The sequence below is a fragment of the Geotrypetes seraphini genome, chromosome 1, assembly GCF_902459505.1.
Source record: "Geotrypetes seraphini chromosome 1, aGeoSer1.1, whole genome shotgun sequence".
NCBI lineage: Eukaryota > Metazoa > Chordata > Amphibia > Gymnophiona > Dermophiidae > Geotrypetes > Geotrypetes seraphini.
The window spans coordinates 520,222,245-520,245,762 of NC_047084.1; the positions used below are offsets into that span (position 1 = coordinate 520,222,245).

General features: G+C 41.1%; 1 protein-coding gene across 1 annotated transcript in view; it reads right to left on the reverse strand.

The window, feature by feature from the left end:
- Nucleotides 1–13,904: 13,904 nt before the first annotated feature.
- The window catches only part of SLC12A2 (solute carrier family 12 member 2), a 333,014-nt gene continuing 323,400 nt past the window's right edge, over nt 13,905–23,518 (reverse strand). Inside the window, exon 27 of the mRNA XM_033928970.1 lies at nt 13,905–17,069. Coding sequence (XP_033784861.1) covers nt 16,934–17,069 — 136 coding nt within the window. The 3' untranslated portion in view covers nt 13,905–16,933. The remainder of the gene's footprint in view (nt 17,070–23,518) is intronic.

Consider the following 23,518-nt stretch of genomic DNA (forward strand, 5'->3'; position numbering starts at 1 on the left):
AGATAAGTACATCTTCCTTCCTTTACAAATCACAGGTGGTTAGGGGACTGTGAAGGCTATGATGGTCCCCTTGTTAACCTCGTTTTGGTGATAACACTAAAAACACAGGTTATAAGGTCTGAGCACTTCACATTTTATAATTAGAATATTATTTCTGATTTAGGATTTATTGTTTATAAAAGCTGTGATTATTGAAATAATTATCTAAAGCTTGCCATGTGCAGATTTTTTGCTAATTAACACACCAGTTAGAATACTCAGAATCGGAAAATTAGGTTCTTACCTCGATAATCTTCTTTCTAGTAGAAGAGTACAATAGGTTTGACAAGTGGGTTTCTTCCCTTCACCTGCAAGGTTTACAGAAGGTATCATTGACATTGTTCAGCTCCTCCTTCTTGTGTCACTGGGCAGTGCCTCACTTCGTACCAAAGCAATGGATAATCCCTAAGAAGAAGGAACAATTCAAGTCTTTTCTGCTCTGCAACAAGAACAATTAAACCAATATCATAAACAAAGGTGCAACCAAACACACCACCTACCTGAGTGCAAGCAGCATTAACATTTATGCAGCTCCTACAGCTTCTGGATAACTTCTTACTTGGTTAACAGAAGTACATTAAGCATCTTAATTCTCTCTTGGTCGTTCAGTCAAACATCTGGAGACACCCATTTGTGTCTGAGTCAGAAAGCATGCTAACTTAACATCTGACAGGGCATGCCATCAGGCCTACTGTACCCTTCTACTAGAAAGATTATTGGGGTAAGAATCTAATCTTCCCTTCTAGTTCAAAGGGTACAGTAGGCTTGACAAGTGAGATAGTTCCCCACCCTTTCCGTCTTCATGCGGCAGTTATGGGTTTTGCTTGTGTGCAGATTTTTATTTTTCTGCGGGTTCTAGTATTTTTTTAAGGCTGGAGAGATATAAGAACAGTGGCTATGGCTTTGCTGGTGAGCTGTGGGGACACTTTCACTGCAGGATTCCAGTTCTATGCATTTTCCAGCAGTTGTTACTATATGTTTGTTGTTTTTATTCTCCAGTTCGGAGTGTTTTTATTGTTTCCAGTTAGAATTGTGCTTGGTTCTGCTTGGCTTTTTGGCAGACTGGGTTGGCAAGAAGGAGCCTCAGTTAATATACTACAATCAAGTTTTGGTCTCAGTCTCCACCTCCTGGTCACAGTGAAATATAACCCATCTGTGAAGAACTATACCGGTCTACAGGTGCTGCAAAAATGAGCAGGCATAGAGAATCACTTTCTTTCCCAAGGTACATTACATTAATGGCTTTTATACCGTTATAACCTCACAGTTCTAGGTGGATTACAAAAGAGGTAAGCTGGATATTTCCAGAATTACAGGATCAGATATTATTTATTTAAAAATGTATATACTGCTTTAAACTAAAGCAGCATACAATCCAACATCACTTATTACAAACAAGTCCTATAAATAAAACCTCAAGATTCACATAAATGCTGAAAGAAATGTGTTTTCAATAATTTCTTTAAACATTCTTAAAAACAAGATTGTGACTTAGTCCAAAATAAGGGATGCTTAGGTACTGCATTAGCTTGTCTTGACAAAGTTCCTGAACATGAAAAATCAGCGGGGAAAAGAAAAGGCCGGGACTTAAATTGCTTGTACGCAAAGACCAAATGGGAGAATTAAAAGTCAAAGCCAAAAAAGAGGACCTAGACATCATTGGAATCACAGAAACATGGTGGAATGAGGATAACCAATGGGACGTATTACTGCCAGGGTACAAACTCTATAGAAGTGACAGGACCCCCAAGAAGGGTGGAGGAATAGCACTATACATAAAAGACACCATTCTCTCGTCCGGAGTGGATATAGAACCAAAGGCGGAAGGATTGGAGTCATTATGGGTTAAATTACCGGGAAAAAATGGCCTTGACATAAGATTGGGTCTGTACTATCGTCCGCCTGGACAAACGGAAGAAAACGACAAAGATCTGGCAGCAGAATTGAAGCGGGAAGGCAACAACAGGAACGTGACAGTAATGGGAGATTTTAACTACCCCGGGATAAACTGGAGTATTGGAAACTCGAACTGTGCGAGGGAAACAGAATTCTTAGAGGCTGTGAGGGACTGTTTTATGGATCAGCTTGTCAAGGAACCAACAAGAGGGAATGCCACTCTTGACCTAATCCTCAACGGACTAGGGCAGCGATGGCGAACATATGGTACACGTGCCAGCTGTGACACGCGGAGGCCTTGCAGCTGGCACGCGGGAAGGTCCGCAATAGAGAGCTGCAAGGGACACCCCCTAGGGTCACGGGAATCCCATGGGGATGCCTCCGAGGGTCGCAGGGTTCCTGCGGGGCTGGATGTACTAAGTCGCGCGGCTTTTCTCCCTACCTGCTCTGCTTGCAGCACAGAGCCGAACAGAAGTCTTCCCGACGTCAGCTCTGACGTCGGGAAGACTTCCGTTCGGCTCTGTGCTGCAGGCAGGGTAGGTAAGGAGGAGTAGCCTCGCGGCTCGAGTGGCTACCAAGGGAGGGGGGGTCCGCCCCGCCCTGGGTGCAGCACAGCCGGCCAGGTCCCCTTACTTTTGTGGCACTAACCCGACCGACCGACTGACAACAGCCCTGGTCCGACAAACCTCCCTGCCCTTAACCGCGAATCTAAATTACCTTCTTACAGCAGCTGTAAGAAGGAAATTTAGATTCGCGGTTAAGGGCAGGGAGGTTGGTCAGACTGGGGCTGTTGTCGGTCTGTCGGTCGGGGAAGCCCCACAAAAGTAAGGGGACCTGGCCGGCTGTGCTGCACCCGGGGCGGGAGAAGGACACTGAAAGCACTGGGGAAGACAAAGGGGTGGAGAAGGATGCTGAAAGGCCATGGGGAAGACGGGGTGGGGTGAAGGACACTGAAAGCATTTGTGGAAGACAGAAGGGGGAGAAGGACGCTGACAGGACATGGGGAAGACGGGGGTGGGAGAACGCTGAAAGCACATGGGGAAGATGGGGGTGGGAGAAGGACGCTGAAAGGACATGGGGAAGATGGGGGGGTGGAGAAGGACGCTGAAAGGACAAGGGGAAGATGGGGGGTGGAGAAGGACGCTGAAAGGACATGGGGAAGATGGGGGGTGGAGAAGGATGCTGAAAGGCCATGGGGAAGACGGGGGGGGGGGTGGAGAAGGACGCTGATGGGCATGGGGAAGACAGGGGGGGAGAAGGACGCTGAAAGGAAATGGGGAAGAGAGAGTGGGGAGAAGACGCTGGCAGGGAAGAAGACAGAGATGCCAGACTATGGGGGGAGCGGAGGGAAGAAGATGGGTGCCAGACCAATTTGGAAGGGGGGAGAAAGGGAGAGGCACAGTAACAGAGCAAATGGAAGACGCAGAAGGAAGAGAGACAGTGGATGGAAGGAACTGAATGAGAACATGAGGAAAGCAGAAACCAGGCAACAAAGGTAGGAAAAGAATTCTATTTCTTTTTTTATTTTTTTTTGCTTCAGGATAAAGTAGTATATTAGTTGTGTTGATAAAAATTTATAAACAAAAGAGAAACCCTTCTGGTAGAAACCCGTTTACAAAGTGTGTATTCTTCCCAATTAATATTTCCAAATTAATAAAGTCTTTTTGCTTATTTGTAAATGGGTTTCTACCAGAGCCTTTAATTCAGTAGCATAATTAAATGAAATAACTATTTCTGAAGTTTATAGGGACGGGTGGGGACGGAGGGGATTCCTCACGGGGACGGAGGACATTCCTCGCAGGGACGGAGGGATTCCTCACGGGGACGGGTGGGGACGGGGATTTCTGTCCCCGCGCAACTCTCTAGTCCGCAATTAAGATATGCGGCGTGGCGGGAGGCGAGTGTGCTGGCGTCTGCTTTGCAGCTCACCTGGCAACAGGGCCGGACTGGCCATTGGGAGGACCGGGCATTGTCCCGGTGGGCTGCGGCCCATCCTCCTGTGCTGGCTGCAGTCCTGTGAGTGGATGTTTAGCCTGCCTGTCTTCCCCTTAGTATCCTATGAGCCAGGCAGTGTGTGAGGGGGAAGTGGGGGGGGGGGAAGAGAAGCTTCATACTGAGTCTGTCACAGGAACTCAGTGAGGCTGTAGTGTGACTCCACATGTGACATCTGTAATCAGGAACAGTTCCTAGTGCTCCCATGCTAGAGAGGTGAGGATATGGGGGGATGTTAATAATGTGGTCCTCTGTAAAAACCTCTGTATCTTCCATGGGGGGACATGCTAAATTCGAGGAAATAAAAAAGCTGCTTATGATGATTGCATAGAGAAGTTCAGTAAGCTGAGAGGAGGGCTGGGCTCTCTGTGAACAACCAACACAAATCCTCTGCGCTGTACCTTATGGAAAACTCAATATAGCAAAAAACAGTAAAGTGTATATGTGGCCTTTCACAGTGCTTTTGTAAACATCATAATAAAATAACAAAGGCTCCAATAATGAAAAAAGTCCTTTTCCCATATATTTTTTGACCAAAACGGATGTCTACAATTAGTAAAATTCCCCAATCACATATTTTTTTTATGGGGACAGATTTGTATACAGCACTTCATTAGATTTTTTTTATTATACAAATTTTATCTTTTTGTAGACTTGAAGTCTTGAACAAAGAAAATGAGTACAGCAAAAAAAGCAAAAACAGATAGTGGAAGACCATTCCAAGAGGCCTGGACAGAGACATATGGAGTGATTGAACGCAGTGGGAAAGCATTGTGTATTATGTGTAATGAAAGTGTTGTGAGATCAAGATGGCGTCGGGAGCGGACGCCTGAGCGAGCTCTCTGCTCGTTAGTGCCTGAATCTGCGTTGGTGCCTCTTCTCCGGTGGCGACATGGGGAAGAGGAAGGGAGTTTCTCGCGTTGTTCCTCCGGCGGCTGAACCCCTTCAACGGCTGATTCAGTCTACCATAACGAGAGCTTTTGCTCACATGGGTGAGGCGACCCCAGTTACTTCGGGAGGGAACCCGGATGTTTCGGCGAACCTCAGCGCAGAGAGTCGGACCACTTTGAGTCCGGACCAGAGGCTGGTTCCTCCCCAGCCCGGAAGTGCACAAGTGCAGGGACTGCTTGGAGTCCGACAGCCCCGAGAGGGAGAGAGCGACTCCAGCATTGGAGGAACATCCCTATCAGGCCTTTCCATGGAAGGAGGAGATGGGAGTCATCAAGAAATCCCCTGCACTTTAGAAGAAGAGGTGAGAGGTGCTTCGGGAGGGAATACTATCAGTTTTGGGGAGATGAAAAAGCCAGATAAGATAGACATGGAGGCGCTATGGCAGGCCATATCAGTCATGGATTCCAATCTCAAATTGACATTATCTACAATTAAAACAGATTATGGAACTGTTTTCTCCAAGGTGGAGCAACAAGGGGTGCTTCTTACTAATGTTAATGAAAGGTTGGAGAAACAGGAAAATAATTTGAATGAAGTAAAGAAGGTTTAAGTGGAATTGGTTAAGGAGAGATCTTATGTTTCCCGTAAGATGGAAAATTTTGAAAACCAATTGAGGAAAAATAACTTAAGATTTTTGAATTTTCCTAAGTGTCCTATTATTTCACCAGTTGAGATGGCTAGGAAATATTTCCGAGAGACTTTAGCCATCTCACCAGAAAATCTACCTCCAATTGTTAGAGCTTACTATTTGAATTTAAAGACAACACAAGGGGAATCCACACCTATAGAAACTCCAGTGGATAAAGTAGTGGATTTGAATTTGTCTTCATTTCTGGAAAACTCCCTTGAGGTTGTCACTCAAAGAACTACCATGTTGTTGACTTTAGCCTTGGAGAGTGACAGGGAATTTATTCTTCGTATGTATTTTCGACATATAAATGATAAGTTTTTGGGTTCTAATGTTCGAGTTTTTCCAGATTTAGCTCAGATGACTCAGAGACGCAGGAAGGAGTTCTTGTCCTTGAGGTCAAGGACCCTGGCTCTGGGGGCTACTTTTCTTGTTAAATTTCCTGCAGTGTTATGTATCTTTTCAAAATAAGAATTTTCTTTTTTTTGAGCCCAAACAACTTTTGGAATTTATTGGATCAAAAGAGAAAATGGTAACCATGCCTAGTAATGTATGACTTGCCAGCTGATTGTAATTTGGGAATCTAATGCCGTGACCTTGATTAGTTGATTTGCTACTACTGTTTTTGGAAGTTTATTTCCTTTCTTGATCTTCAAATTGTGGTTTAAATTGTGGACTAAATAAGACATGTTTTTCTTTACAAGTTTCGCTGAATATTGTTTCTGGATCTTTTGCATTGTATATTGTAATGCTTGTATTAAAATGGAAAATCTTATAAAGAAAAAAAAAAAAAAAAAAAGAAAGTGTTGTGTCTCGCACATCAAGTGTCAAATGTCACTTTGAGACCAACCATAACAGTGTTGCTGAACTTGGTTTAGCTCTTAAAGAGTTCCTTGTAGGAAAATTAAAGAAATATCACTCCCAGTCTCTTAGTTTTAGCAACTATCTTTCAAAAACTAATCATCTTACAGTTGCCAGCTTTCAAATTTCACTGTGCATGGCAAAACATGGTAAGCCCCTCTCTGAAGGAGATTTTATCAAAAAGGCAATTTTGGCTGGGAGTAATTCACTCTTCCATGATTTCCAAAACAAGGATAAAATTGTGCAGCGCATCTCTGAGATGCCGCTAAGCAGAAATATTGCAAAAGATAGGGTCCTGCGAATGGCTGCTGATGTTAGTCAACAGCTTACTTGCGACTTACAAAAAGCACCCTTCTACTCCATGTGCTTGGATGAAAGTACAGATATTACTAACCATGCAAGACTAGCGCTCATTTTGCGTTATGCTACTGGTGACATCATGAGAGAAGAGCTGGTAAAACTGCTGTCTTTGCCTGGAAGAACACAAGGGATAGATATCCACAATGCTGTGATGGAGGCTTTTTCATCACTAGACATAAGTCCAGAAAAAGTGGTTTCAGTTACTAGCGATGGAGCACCTAGCATGGTGGGGACAACATCAGGATTCATTCATTTCTTTGCTAAGGAAGCAAAACATCCACTGATTCAATTTCACTGCATAATACATCAAGAGGCTCTCTGCGCCAAAGAAAGCAGCAAAAAACTTGACGATGTCCTCAAAGATGTAACAAAAATGGTGAACTTCATCATGGCGAGTGCTCTTAATTTTCGACAATTTCAAGCCCTTCTTGATGAGGTTCAGGCACAATATAACACTTTACTGATGTACAATAATGTCCGGTGGCTGAGCAGAGGACGAGTGTTAGAGAGATTTGTGGCCTGCTTGGAAGAAGTTAGGCTATTTATGAACGAAAAGGGGGAAGACTATCCTCAACTCACCAACATGGCCTGGCTTACCAACCTCATGTTCTTTACAGATTTTACTAACCATTTTAATGTACTAAACAAAAAATTACAAGGCATGGGAAAAACAGCAGAAAGCATGTTTAGTGACATCAAAGCTTTTGAGAGAAAATTGCATGTTTTTGAAAAAGACCTTGAGAGTGGACAGCTAAAATATTTTCCCAACCTAAAAATACATTTGGATAATTCTACAACATTTGTGGACAGTCATAAAAAACACCAGGAAATCCACAAAGCATATTCCACCATTATAGCCGAAGCAAAGGAGAATTTTAGTAAAAGATTTTCTCAGTTCCGTAAGATGGAGACAACCCTTTCATTTATAACTTCCCCAGAAAAGTCCACATTTGAAGATCTTGATCTTTCCTGCTTACAGTGGTTGGATATTCAAAATTTGGAAATGGAGCTACTGGAATTTCAAGAAAGCTCTATCTGGAAAAGTAAATTCAATGACCTGCGTGCGGCTCTTGAACGTATTGAGTGTGAAAGGGTGACAAATGAAATCACTGCTAGCAGTTCTGAAAATGAAATCCTAAAAGCGTGAAATTCTCTGCCAGACAATTTTAAGTCCATGAAAGCACTTGGGATTGCTCTTCTTACTTTGTTTGGGTCATCCTATGCTTGTGAGCAGCTGTTTTCGGCTTTGAATCATATAAAATCTGATGCTAGAAACAGATTAACGGATGACATGAGTGCTGCATGTGTTGCTCTGAAATTAACGCACTATGAGCCAAGGATTGACAAGTTATCAGCATGCATGCAACAACAAAAATCACATTAATTTTTTTCAGAGCATGCCCAATGCATATGTTTACATGAAGCAGTGTTTTCAGTTTGCAGTTAAGACACTTTCTAAGTTATTTAAATATTATTTAAAGATGTTATTTAAAAAAGGGACTTTACATGGCCCTGTTGTATTCCAATCTGGAATTTCCAATAAAAACGGTTGGTTTAATTGAAAGCTCTTTTGTTTTCTTTACATCATATTATTAGAAATGTAATGATTTAACTATTTTCTAATTTGATTGTAAATTTTACAAAAAAACATGTATAGACTCTTTGGGAATACACACCAAGTCTTGACACAGTTAACAGTTTTAAGAAGTTTATCTTTTTTTTTACTCAGGATACATTTGACATGTTATGTGAATAATACATTTAAAATATATTGTGTAACTGAATCAAATTCGTCCTAAATTCATTAAATTGAATGAAATCATTAAAACATTATAAATTGCCAATAAATTGAAATGAAAACCAAAGGATTGTGAATCAAATTGATTCTCTGGCAATACAAAGATTCCAACCTTTAAAAATGATGTTACATAGTTCAGGCAACTTTATAAAGAGTTTTTAGATACTAAAATCTTGTTATTAAGGTTTAATTGACGTGCTGGCACTTTGAGGAAATTCTTTGGTTTTGTGCGGCAGTTTGGGCACTCGGGCTCAAAAAGGTTAGCCATCACTGGACTAGGGGGACCTGCAAAAGAAGTGGAAGTAGTAGGACCACTAGGAAACAGTGATCACAACATGATCCAATTAGAAGTAGGTACAGCAAAAGGGAAGAGAACCACAGTGACAACGTTCAACTTCAAGAAAGGGAACTATGATGCTATGAGAGCAATGGTAAGGAAAAAACTCAGAAACAGCTAAAAAACAAACAAACCGTAGAGCAAGCCTGGTCTCTATTCAAGGACACAGTGCAAGAAGCACAACATATGTACATCCCCAGATTTAGAAAAGGGTGCAAAAAAAAAAAAAAAAAAAAATCGAACAAAGAACCCCACATGGATAAACAATGAAGTGAAGAAAGCGATAGGAGACAAGAAAAAATCATTCCGGAAATGGAAAAAGGACCAAACTGTGGAGAACTGGAAGGAACACAGGAAACGCCAAAGAGAATGTCATCAAGTGGTTAGGAGAGCAAAAAGGGAATACGAAGAGAGGCTAGCCAGGGAGGCAAAAAATTTCAAACCGTTCTTCAGATATGTTAAAGGGAAACAACCAGCGAAGGAGGAAGTAGGACCGTTGGATGATGGAGACAGAAAGGGAGTGATAAAGGAGGAAAAAGAGGTAGCCGACAGGTTAAACAAATTCTTCTCGTCAGTCTTCACAAGCGAGGACACATCCAGTGTACCAGAAGCCGACGTGATCTTCCATGGAGACCAAGAAGAAAAACTGTCAACAATAGGGATGAGCCATGAGGATGTCCTCCAACAGATAGATAGATTGAAAAGCGACAAATCACTAGGCCCGGACGGAATCCACCCTAGGGTACTAAAAGAATTAAGAAATGAGATAGCGGGAATTCTCCAACAAGTTTGCAACCTATCCTTGAAAACTGGCGAGATCCCGGAGGACTGGAAGATAGCAAATGTTACACCTATCTTTAAAAAGGGGTCAAGTGGAGACCCGGGAAACTACAGGCCGGTAAGTTTGACATCAGTTCCTGGCAAGATGGTAGAAGCACTGATAAAGGACAGCATCTGTGAGCACATCGAAAAAAATGGGCTGATGAAAGCGAGCCAACATGGCTTCTGCAAGGGAAAATCGTGCCAAACAAACTTACTGCACTTCTTTGAGGGGGGTAAACAGCCAGTTAGACAAAGGGGAACCCATGGACATCATTTACCTCGACTTCCAAAAGGCCTTTGACAAGGTACCCCATGAGCGACTACTTAGGAAGCTGTGGAACCACGGGGTGGAAGGGGGCGTACACAGATGGGTCAAACACTGGTTGGCAGGCAGAAGGCAGAGGGTTGGAGTGAAGGGTCACTACTCGGGCTAGAGGAGGGTCACGAGCGGAGTTCCGCAGGGGTCAGTGCTCGGACCGCTGCTGTTCAATGTATTTATTAATGACCTGGAAACGGGGACGAAGTGTGAAGTTATAAAATTTGTGGATGACACTAAACTCTATAGAAGGGTTAGAACTGCGGAAGAGTGTGAGGACCTACAAAGGGACCTGAACAAACTGGAGGAGTGGGCGAATAAATGGCAGATGAACTTCAACGTAGGGAAATGCAAGGCCATGCATATAGGGAGAAAGAACCCAATGTTCAGCTTCCAAATGAGGGGATTAGTATTAGAGGGAAGTAACCTTGAAAGAGATTTGGGTGTACTGGTGGACACAACAATGAAGTCAACGGCACAATGCGCAGCAGCCGCGAAGAAGGCAAACAGAATGTTAGGTATTATTAAGAAGGGTATTACGACCAGAACGAAAGAAGTCATCCTGCCATTGTATCAGGCAATGGTGCGCCTGCACCTGGAGTACTGTGTTCAGTATTGGTCACCGTACCTTAAGAAGGATATGGCAATACTTGAGAGGGTCCAGAGGAGAGCGACACGAATGATTAAGGGCATGGAAAACCTTTCATACACTGAAAGATTGGAGAGACTGGGGCTCTTCTCCCTGGAAAAGCGGAGACTCAGAGGAGACATGATAGAGACCTACAAGATCATGAAGGGCATAGAGAGTAGAGAGGGACAGATTCTTTAAACTTTCAAAACATAAAAGAACAAGAGGGCTTTCGGAAAAGTTGGAAGGGGACAGATTCAAAACAAATGCTAGGCAGTTTTTCTTTACCCAACGTGTGGTGGACACCTGGAATGCGCTTCCAGAGGGCGTAATAGGACAGAGTACGGTACTGGAGTTCAAGAAAGGATTGGACAATTTCCTGCTGGAAAAAGGGATAGAGGGGTATGGATAGAGGGCTACTGCACAGGTCCTGGACCTGTTGGGCCGCCGCGTGAGCGGACTGCTGGGCATGATGGACCTCGGGTCTGACCCAGTGGAGGCATTGCTTATGTTCTTTATGTCCTTTCCAAGGGTTTTGTAATCAGGAGTGGTTATCAGTACATGGGCAAGATGGTGGTCTAGTTTTGCTGCTTGAGTTGCTAGTAGTCCATCATACATCTTGCGTTGTGTCACTTTGATTGGGGGGGGGGGGGTGAGTAAATGGAGTTTGTGTTCTCCTTGGCCTGCTTGAGTTGTTCTTGATAAGGTGATTGTTCAGGTAGGTTGGGGTAGCACCATTCAGGGCTTTGAATAGTAGACAGAATTTGAATATTAGTGTTTTCATTGGAAGCCACTGTGTGTCTCGGTATGCTGTAATGATTCGATCATATTTGCTTAGTGAATAGATCAATCTGAGGGCTGTGTTTTGTATAGTCTGTAACGGTTTTATCATGTCTGCAGGGTATATTAGGTAAAGGACGTTGTAGTAATCTAATAGTTCCAAGACTAGGGACTGGACCAGGAGTCGGAATTGCTATCGAAGAATTTTCGTTTGTCATAAGTTGCACGACTGCAAAGGATTTCTGGACTGTCTTGTTGATTTGCAGTTGCATGGTGCAGCATCTGTCTATTATCACCCCGAGAAGTTTTAGGGCAGGTTGCATGGGGCATATGGTGGATTTTATTTCTATATCTGTTATGGTTGGAGTTTTGTCTTTTACGAGCAGTAGGAGTCTTGTTTTGTCTGTGTTCAGATTTAGTTTGTTGTCTTTCATCCATTTTTCAATAGTTTCTATCATATTATGCAGTTTTCTTGTTGTGGTGCAAGTTGACTGGTCGAAAGGAAGGCTGTCCTCTACGTAGTTATATGATGTTATCCCTAGTTTGTGTAAGTAGGTACCAAAGGAGATGTTAAAAAGCATTGGGGATAGTGGTAATCCTTGGGGTATGCCACAGGGGTTAGACCAAGAGTCTGATTTTTCTCTGTTTTGACTCTGTAGGTCCTAGATTGCAGGAATCCTTGGAACCATGTGTGTACCCTGCCTGTGATTCATATTGCTTCCAATATTTATAGAAGGATGGCATGATATACTAGGTCAAATGCTGCACAGAGATCAAGTTGTATGTACAGCATCTTCTTTCCTTAGGTGCTGTCAGGCTGTGTCCAGGAGAGAACCTAATAGTATCTCTGTGCTGTAATTTGGTCCTGAATCCAGGTTATGAGATATTGTGCCACTAGGCCTTCCATTCGTTTTACGTATATTGGTATTGAGGTTATGGGTTTATAGTTGGAAGGTAGTATTTCAAAATAGATATGAACCTTACTGGTATGACAGGATATGTAGGTGATTATCTTAGTATACAAGAATTGTCACAAATACCGAAAACAAAGAAATATACAGAGCAGATTAGAAAGACACCTTCTAGCTCGCATGTAAGCAGAGCACTCTTGAAAAACCTGGATTGGATTCCTTCTGCATAGCTCACGAGCATAGGGAGAATACCCTACTGTCCAGAATGACTTCCCTATTGCACTAGAAATAGTTATTGGTATCCCCAACTTGACTGAAGCTGGATTTAGGAGAACAGGCCAAATAGGCACCCTCCCCCCAACTCAACTTGAGACTCAGCATAAAATTGGATCAGGAGCACAAAACACCAAAAGGGTAGTTAAAGTTCAATTGAAACAAGTCAGAATCCAGGTCAAGAGCATCATCTATCTACTTTGGGAAGCAGAGAAATAATGTACATTCTGTGCTTCACAATATCTTTAAGGGGCAATCACTTGAAAGCTGTTTTCTTACTCTATCTCTCACCTGCTAGTAGACGGATGCAACCCATTTGTCTGGACTGGTCTGATAAGATGCTAAGGAAAATTATGTTTATGATATTTTTATGTTATAAGAGTGCATTTTTTGGTTAACATATTTGGTGCTTCCTGGACTTGCACATAGTAATACAGAAAAGAACCTTTTTTTGTACCTCCATCAAGATTTTGACCAATAGGGGAATTAGATATTCTATTTCTTAGTACAATTGGATGGAATTTTTTTTTTTTAGGAAAATGTTATATACAATCGAAAATTATGGCTTTGCACCATGGATTTCTACTTGACAGGATTTGAGGTACTGTTCCAACAGTTTCTGGGATTTCTCATTTGTTCCTCAAGGCTTCCCACATAGCGTGTTTCATCCTTCTATATTTATTCATTTTTAATGTTTCCTGGACTTTTGTAGACCACCCCCCCCTCCTTTCTATATTGTGGACTTGATTTGTAAGAACTGCAGCCATTCCTCTTTTCTAGCTTTTTGGTTAAATTCCTATATTTTTACAAATCAGTTTATTTTTCTGTGTAAGTCTTTACTTTTAACTCTTTATTAAATGGTAATAAATAATAAATTTGGAAAGGAAAGAGGAAAAGATTTGATATACCGACTTTATGTGGTACAAAGCAGTTTACATATTATATACAAGTATTTTTCTGTTCCTGTTGGTAAAAAGTGGAATGCTGTTTTCCAAATACAATAATTCCACTCAAACATAGCATATTAAAAATTTCTAATCTCAAAACCAGGTTTATCTTTAGACACTGGCAAGCAAAACATATGTAGGCATATTTTCATAGCACTTAGAATTACAAAGTTCCATTGTAACCTATGTAAGTGTAAGTGCTTTAAAAATGAGCCTCAGTGTCAGAGAAAGCAACTCCTAGAAGTCAACTGTCATTCAATTTGAATTTTTTGTATGTGATCTGCTTTATTTGTCATCTCACTATATATACACCTTTTCCCTTACTGTAAGATGAAGGCTTCAGTAAACAGATTGAATTACACAAATTACTTAATTCACTTCCTTTATTGCAGTAACCATGTACAAATTTGTAACTGCAATGCTCAAAGATAAAACATTAGAAAAGCATCTCTGTGCGATTACAGTACAGTTGTATAAAAATGTTACATTTTCAACCATGGTGGGTTCTCTCCAAAGCTCAACTCCTCAAATATCTATTATTTTTTTAAATATGCAATGGCAGAAAAGCATATAAAAGTGAGGATTACAGGGTAATAGAAAATTGGAAGTTAAATCAGCTTTTTAAAGTTTTTCCCTACAAAGTGTGGCAATTGATGCACATCTGTATTATAATGCAATGTTAGTGAAGTTAAATTAATTAATAAAAACACCTTAAATATAAATATGGCTTTGGCTTATGGGAGAATCAAGTCAAACAATCTATATGCTTCTATTTTTAAATTTATGAATATGGTTTTATGATTTGTATTTCCAAAATTCTATTACCTGATAGCATCTGTACAGCGTGTGTGACATGTTTTGTCCTCTGTAGTACTTTATGAAAAGCCACCAACAGAATGCCATCTTAATTGTTCTAAGATACTTAGAAGCAGTTCTCCAACAAAAACAAAGTTTCCTACTCTCAATATCCAGCTATAAACAAGGATATCTCAACACTACTGTTTAACATAAAAGAATATAACTATTTAATAGAAAAAATAAATAATTTTACTTCTCCTATTCACCAAATAAAGTCATTTACAGAAATTGATGTTGCAGAATGTCAATGAGTAATTAGTTATTTCAAATCAAATAAATGATTTGACTGTAGCTTTGAAAAATTATATTTTTTTCTGGAAAATAGAATATAAATAGAAAGGATGATGACAGAACTGTGTTGCTAATAAACTGATGAAAACTTTGCTAAAGTGTCACAAAAGTTGACCAGGTGTATAGCATTAGTGAAGTACATGAAATTCATGAGGAAAAAGAATCCTATATTACTTCACATGCTACATTTTTCACCTAGTATGCATATTTAGATCTCTTATATAATTCTGCACACATGTATATATAACCACATATACTTCATTTGGTTCTCATGTTAATAGATTAACAGGAATGGTTTTCACAATGGGTAAAACTTTAAATCAAGGCTAGGTACCTGCTTATACTTTCAAGATAGCAGCATTAAGTCCATATTCTACTCTCTGTACAAGAAGGCCCGTGTTATCTGATTGTGACAAATGCCCTTCTTTGCTCACCTCAATTCTACCACAGCAAAACCTGTAATACGCAAACCCCCTACCAGTAACATGGCAGAAAATTTATTCTGGATTAACAACAAACAAATTTACATTATTTTTCTCACATTTGGATTACAAATTTATATTAGCTATATACTGGCCTTATTTTTACAGCACACATGTGCTGCAACAAGTCCATATCCACTTTATTTCAACAGAAATACCTCATTGGATTCATTTGTAGGTCTATAGAAACCAGCAGCAAAAATAAAGACATACTGTCACTCGAGAATAACCAGAGAACACTCACAGAAAACATTTCACCATATCCAATTACTTATTTAAGCTACATCTTGCCTCATAGAAGACTAACAGGCTTCTCCATCAAAGAAGAAATCACTGATCATTTTATTTGATCTAGTATTTAGTATATTTATTATGCATCCTTGTCACCAGTAAAATAAACTAACAGTACTATATATAAAATTAAAAAAACAAAGTTTTTTTAGGCAATCTATCCTTGAATGTTACTTGTTTTTACTATTAAGGCATATTTTTTCTGAAATGAAGACAGGTTTTATGCCAGGTTGTATCAAAATGAAACCAACATACCATATTTGCAAATGGATATGACAATTAGCTGTTATACTTAAAGATAAAACATATGGACTGCAACCATTTCTGAAGGGTAATCAAACCTGAGTAGTTAAATAAGATTAGATTTTCTTTTTATATTAACATTTGAAATACATATGCCTAAAAAAATTCAAATAAGTGGTCCATTTAACCATTTATGAAACAAATTCAACAGAACTTTATTTTAAACAATATACATTGGATAATATGAGATTCCACATAGTGTTTACCAAGGTATTCTGTTAGATTGCATCAAATTTGTAATTATTTCTTAACCATTGTCCATTTGAAATAAAAATAAGATTTTACAACCGAGAAATGCCAAGACCTGGAGGTACTTAACTTCAGAGATTGAAAACAATTTGCCAAATGGAATCTGGCATGTTGCACAAATTGAGCTGAGATTATGGAATAGTATGAGGATGGTCCCATTAACTTTTCCAGGTTGGCCTACAAGAGTGTAAATTTTATATTTACATAGAAGAGTAGCAAAAGATCTAACCACAAAAATGGCCTTTCCATCATTTTAACTTTATGTGGGTTTTGTACCATTTAAGTAAGGCAAAGTTAATAGCTCAGATTCATATTTAATCTGTGTTTATCTGAAATAACAGGTCTTTCATTGTTCATCCTTGTTTCTGATGTAACAAACTAATAAAGCAATTAGAACTGTTGAGTATATCTTCAAAACAAAGACTGATGGAAGACTGAAAAGCAGCATTTGTTTTAATCTTAAGGTGGAAGAGAACACAAAGAAAAGGAAGTTTGATCTAAAGTCTTCGTTGAAGGCAAATGTTGACATTCTACACAAGTTTATAAAATAGTGTATGAATGGAATTTGGTTAAATTCAGAAGGCACCTCAAGGTTAAAAGGCTCTTATAAATTTCTCATCCTTTCACTGGTCAGAAGCAAAACCTTTTATTGCTGCTACTCAAGTACTAAAGAAAAATTGTTTGCATGTACTTCAATCTAATTCAAGAAATCTCAAGATCGAGCTCTTTATTAACAAAAACAAGAGTAAAAACTGAAGATTTCAAAACCTTAAACTTTCCCTTGTGTGCTTTCAAGTCACTGTAAAAAGAAAAGAAAGGTCACAATGTGCCATTTTGTGAAGTAAGCAGTTTTGAGAAGTTCCATTCTTCTCTGAGCACTGAAGTACCATTTTCTTGATCTGTAATGATGTATGGCAAGTTCAGGAATAAAATGTAAGGACACTCTGATGATTCCCACGAACTAGGAGGATGGGTGGTAGATTTTTAGAGAGTGCTTCTATCCAGGCCATGTAGAGTGCACTGGATACAGCACCCTTTCGTGCAATTGGCAGACTCCTACAATCCAAAAACCAGCAAACATAAAACAGTTAGTACGATTATTTGGATAATACTTCTTGAATATATAGTAAAATTAATATTTTCAATTTTATATCTGCAATTAAGTTTGTCATTACTCTTTAATTACTTTAGAAATCAAGAATACTGTTTATAGACCAGGAAATTTTGGCACAGAGAATATAATTGATATCATAGAATCAGAAGTATTTTAAAAATCCAGAACAGCAGATACATCCCTCAGCTTCTTCTGCAACTTAACTGGAACTATTTTTTAAAAGAATTTTAAATTTAATGATGGATTAGATTTCAAGCTTCCACACAAACATAGTGGAAATCAGACTTACCAGCAAATAAAGCTCACAAACACACCCTCTCCCTTTAGCAATATTTAAAATTAGGCCACAGATTTAAGGAATAAAAAATGTAAATAAATGTCTCTACAGGGCCCATATTTTCGTTAAAGGTAAAAGAAGAAGAAGAAGAATTTTATTTTTGTATACCGCCACACCACATAGTTCTAGGCGGTACACATACAGAAGTACTGTGCAATCAGTTAATAAAATACAATTGACTTAAAAATACATTAAAATCAGATTAAGATAAACATTTTAAAATATCAGTATATCACTTGCGCCTGGCTAATTTAGGTGAGCGCCCAGCTGTTATCTTGCATCCGTACCACCAGCATCAAAGCCACGCTCCAATCCTCTTCCCTGTCCCTACTCCAGGGGTGTCCAATCCGAGGCCAGACAAGGAGTTTTGTGTGGCTCAGCTTCTCCCTTCCTCCAGCGGGTAGTTTTCTGGCCTGCTCCCTTCTGCAGTCGGCTGCGGGTGGCGTTAGCTCCTCACGCGCGATCTGTGGCTGTGTCAGAAGAAGTGTTCACGACATCAGAGAGAAGGCTTCTGAATCAGCCATGAATCGTGCGAGCGAGGAGCCGATGCCACCCGCAGCCGACTGCAGAAGGGAGCCGGCCAGAAAACTACTGCCGGAGGGAGAGAGAAGCTGGGCCACACAAAACTCCTTGTCGGGCCACGGGTTGGACACCCCTTGAGTAGAGACAGGGAAGAGAATTGGTGCGCGGCTTGCAAAAAAAAAAAGTGTCCCAAGAACCAAAGTGACCGTAGGAGTCCTGAGACTTTGACTGGAGTTTCTGAATTATTAATTGATGAGTATTTTGGGGTATTTCACATATGTGGTCTTGAATAAACTCAGAACTATGTATAAGGGATTGAAACCTTCATATACAGTGCAAAATGGGAACAGACCAAAATAACTTGACCCATTTCTTTAAATTTATTTCTAATTTCAGCACTGGCAGCTATGACTGTTTGAATGACACTCTATCCAAAAGGAAGAAGATTAAAAATTATTCCAGAGGATAGTTCCTCATGTAGAGGGATAAAAGTTCACTGCACACAGCTGGTGGAAATGCCCAAAACCAGGTGCTCTACAGCAGTGTTCTTCAACCGCCAGTCCGTGGACCGGTGCCAGTCTGCAGAAATTTTCTGCCGGTTCACAGGGCCAGCACGTCCATCGGACCCAAGACAGCGTTCTTCAGCCGCCAGTCCCTGGTGCGATCAACGCGGCGTCTTCGGGCCAGCTTCCTGAGTGCAGTGCAGTGCAGTGGGAAAAGGCTCCTCCATGCGGCCTGCGCTTGAACCGGAAGTCTTCTCTCTGACATCGCAACGTCAGAGGGAAGGCTTCCAGATGAGGCGCGGAATGCATGCGAGGATCTGCTGCCCACAGCTTTGTGCAATGCAGCATTCAGGGAGCCGGCCCGAAGATGCTGCATTGATCGCAAAGTGGACCGGCCCAAAGATAACACCAGGGGGCAGGCCAGAAGGCAAAGCACATGGAGGGAGAGAGACAACAACGGTAGGGGAAATGCTTTTATTTTTTTTATTTAGTGATTGATTTGTCTGGTTTTTTAAAATTTAATTATTGATTTGTCTGTTCAGGAAGAAATGCATTTGTTTCTTTTCGTCTGGGGTTGTACTGCTTGCAGAGTCTTGCATCTTGGGGTTTGTTTGTAAATATTAGTACTTTTAGTTTTTGGTCCTGCATTTGCATGGGGTTATCTGTTTTAGGAATGAATATTAAAAAGCATACAGTGTGCTTTGTGTATTTTAATTTTGTGGTTAAGCATTATGTGTTAATACAATTATATTATGTGTTTATATGAAAAATGAATTGTAACAAATGGTGTTACAATTAGAACTATTATGGGGGCGGGGTTTGGGGCAGAGATTGAGTGGAGATGGGCATGACTTAGCCCAGTGTTCTTCAACTGCCGGTCCGTGGACTGGTGCCGGTCCACAAATAATTATTTTATTTCCGCCGGTCCATAGGTGTCAAAAGGTTGAGGAACACTGCTCTAGAGATCCAGATCAATTGTAGATACATTTTATAACTCTTCAAAAGCATTCTAGAAATAGTCTAGTTCATCTTACCTGCATAATCCTGATACCCTGCACAGAATTTATAGCATTGGTGTGGAGGAAGAGGGAAAAAGATATTTGAAGGGAGAACTGTTGGGAAGAGAAAGGAAGAAATGGTGGACCTGGGGAAGGGAGGGAGGCAGGCAGGGGGAGAGATGGGATGGGGTCAGTTGGGAAGAGAAAGGGAGAGAAGTTGGATCTTGGGATGGGAAGGAGGGAGAAATGTTAGGTCTGTGGATGGAAGGCAGAGATGCAGCACCTCTCTTTTTTTCCCCTCCATTTCATTGTTCAGCATCAAAGGGGGAGGGAAGAAGAAAAGAGAGGGAGCAAAATGTTGGACCATGGAGATAGAGGAGGAGAGATGGACCCATGGGAGGGCAGGAGGGAAGAGAGCTGGGATAAGAAGATGCTAGGCAGGAGATGGAAAGAAAGGGACAGGGAGTTACAGCCTGACCAGTGGAGAGAGGGAGGAGGATTCTGAAAGTGGTGAGCCATGTGGATGAGGTCAAAAGGGAAATGACCAGATGAGTGAGAGAGCAGTGAGTACAGTGGTAGAAATGTGGTAATGGGGAATAGATAGAAGGAAATAGGAGGCTGGGAAAGGAGTGAGATGGGAAATGGGAGAGCTAGAGATAGAGAAGATGGAGAATTGAGAGGTAGCTGAACATTTATAAAGAAGAAGGGTGAGAAAGAAGGCAAGATTTGAGTGGACAGAGGCAAAAAAGAGAAAAAGTTAAGAAGGCTGAAAGGGAAAAATCAATACGTTGGAGACAGGCATAAGGAAAGAATGGAACAGTATTGAGAAGAGGAGAAAAACTGGACAGCAGACATTGGAAAGAGAATTGGTAGAAGATCGATAAAAAGCAGAAAGAGAAACTGGGACCAAGATAATGGAAAAACAAAATATCCAGACAATAAGGTAGAAAAAATTGTTTTATTATGAATTTATTAACTGGAATATGTTAGCTTTGGGATATGTGCATCACAATTATTTTTGTATTCAGTGGCGTAGTCATATACAGCTGATTTGGGGGAGGAAATGGAGCCCAAAATTAGTGGAGGGGCACAAAAGTTTCTCCCTGCCTGAGTGCAATTTATAAATACTTGAGCTAGTGGAGATTCCCAAGACCTGCCAATTGAAGATATCTTCCTCCAGTCTGGCAACTCAAAATCTCCAAGCTTTGCAGCCAAAGGCATTATCCTCAAGCTGCCCCTGCTTTCATGCATACATGAAAACCAAGGGGGGGGGCAGGGAGGAGGCCCAAAAAGGCAGTAATCTTTACCCTGATTAAACGATCCTCCACGTGCGCTGCTGACAGCTGATTCAACATTCCCACTCTGATGAGGCTCACCTCTGAAGAGGCTCAACATAGCTGTAATAGAAGTGAATGGGAGAACCAGGAACGCGCATCCCTGCTCATCAGAGTGGGGATGCGGAAGCCTGTGGTTGCTCCCACTGTCAGCGGTGTACGTGGAGGATCACTCAGTCAGGGTAAGAATTACTGCTTTTTTGGGTTCCTCTCCACAGTATCCCTTTAATGAAGGTTTATTATTAGATACGTACATCTTCTATATTAGTGACTGCAAATTTGGGACCTGCTCAGCCTTTTTTTTTTTTGCTCATCAGCTAGTGTTGGTGTTTGTGCAGCCTCAGAAAATTTTTTTATCCAATGTGGCCCAGGGAAGCCAAAAGGTTGGACACCCCTACACTACTCCTTCACCGTGAGCAGGGAGGGGTAACTTTCATAGCGTTCCAGGTCATGGGCCAACCCTCTTCCCCACTCCTACTCCTTCACTGTAAGCAGGGAGGGTTAATTTGCATAGCATCAAATTTGCACCAACATATTTCCCCGTCCCATCTGGCTATTTTTTCGTGCCACCCGGTTAGAAAAAATTTCTAGGGAGAATACTGGTATATAATTTATCAATCAAAATTGAAACTTCAATTTACAAATTTACCAAACCACTCAGTTTTCAGTGGTTTCCTAAAAGACATAAGAATGAGCCTAAGAAATAATAGTACATAACCATGAATTCATTTTGCCTGCCTGAAATGCAAATAGTTTGTCAAAAAATCTCTTATATCAGTAGGATTTTATGGTTGGATAAACAAACAAATAATGTCCTCGAGTGATCCGTGGTTTATATCGTTCAAAACACGAAGACAAGTAAACAGGGGCCAGACCAAATAAGGTCTTAAAACAAATACAACCAAACAAACAATATTCTTGTCTCAAAAGGTAACCAATGCAACTGTTTGTAAAATGCAGTAATGTGGTCATGTTTTTTCAGGCCAAAAATCAAAGGAACCGCTGTGCTCTGAATAAGTTTTAATCTCTTTAAAAGTTTTTTGTGAGATCCCAAATATATTATATTACAACTAGTGTTTTAGCCCGTTACATTCGTTACAGTAACGGGTGCTAGAATAGCCCCACCTATACCCTGACCATGACTCTACCCATGCCCCGCCTCTATCATGCCCGGACCCTACCTCCCACTGATCCCAGTCCCACCACCTCACCTTTCACCTTTTCCTTTGTACCCTTTTGGCCCTCATAGATCCTCCATTGCATTTATCACCTGACAGGGTCTTTGCTTACCCGAGGCGGCAGCAGCAGTCCTGATGTACCAACCTTTCCTCCCTCAGTGCCCCAAAGCAGCAGTGGTCCTACCATTTCCATCTCTCCCTTTCCCCCTTTCACACCCTCTACCATCTCTCTCTGACCCTGTTTCACCCCTTTTGCCATCTTTCCCTTTCCTGTCCCCCTCTGTCCTTTCTCAAGACCATTTCTCTCTCCTGCCCCTCCACACTCCCTGAAGTCTATCTCTCCTTATCCCCTACCATCTCTCCTGGTCCCCCTAGTAGCCTCTGTCCTTCTCATCCATCTGTCTCTCTCTCCTTTCCTCACTTGAGTCCAACATCTCTCCCTTCTCCCACTCCCTCCCCCGAATCAATCACCTCCTGCCTCTGTGGAGCTCTCGCAATTCCTCCTCATCCTTCTCCAGCCAGGCTTCAGCTATCTAAACTGGCCGACAGCCACCTGCAGCCGCTGACAGCCGCCACGGCCTGCATCCGCCGCGGCCGACATCTGCCTCGGGGGGGAGAGAGATTCTCGTGTGTGCCAGGAAGGGGGGTGGGGCCACGACGGCGGCGAACGATAGCAGCGAAGTTACAGTTAGGGAGGGAGGGAGTAGAAGCGCACATGCGCACTTGCCCGCGGGGCCCTAAAGCTCATGGAAAACGGAACACGCAGGTGGAAGTACGCATGCACGCTTAGGGTTTTATTATCTTAGATAATCCAGAACAGATAAGATGGAAGATTGTACTGGTAACCTGAAAGATACGCTGTCAAAAACATTTCTTTATTGTTTGAAGTTTCCACAAAATTGAAAAGCATTTTTTTGTCAATAGATTTGTGTGGTCATCCAAAGTTAGGTGACGATCCAAAATAATTCCTAAAATTTTAATAGTGGTGGATATTGAGAAAGTTTGACCATTTAGATAGAGTACCTTTTCATTGATGTTATCAGAAGGACTGGCCAAAAATATTGTTTTTTCAGGGTTAAGTTTAAGTTTGGCCACGATTGTCCATTGCTCAATATGGACCAATACAAAAGAAAATTGGATTTTTTATTTCCGTTGAAAAGGATGTAAGTGGAAGCACTATAGTAATATCATCTGCATAGATGAAAAACTTAACTTTCAAACTATGCAATAGTCTTCCTAACGGAGCTAGATAAATGTTAAACAAAGTGGGGGATAATGCAGAGCCTTGTGGCACTCCACAGGAATTACTCCATAAAGAATAATTTTCCTCACTAAACACTTGATAACATCTATACCAGAGATTCCAATTGAATCCAGGCAGTCCAATAAAATTTTGTGATCAACCAGATCAAAAGCACTGCTTAGATCCAACTGAAGGATCAGTGCACTTCAGCCTACACTAAATAGTCCATAAAGATAATTGATCAGAGAAGCTAGTACTGTCTCTGTACTAAAACCT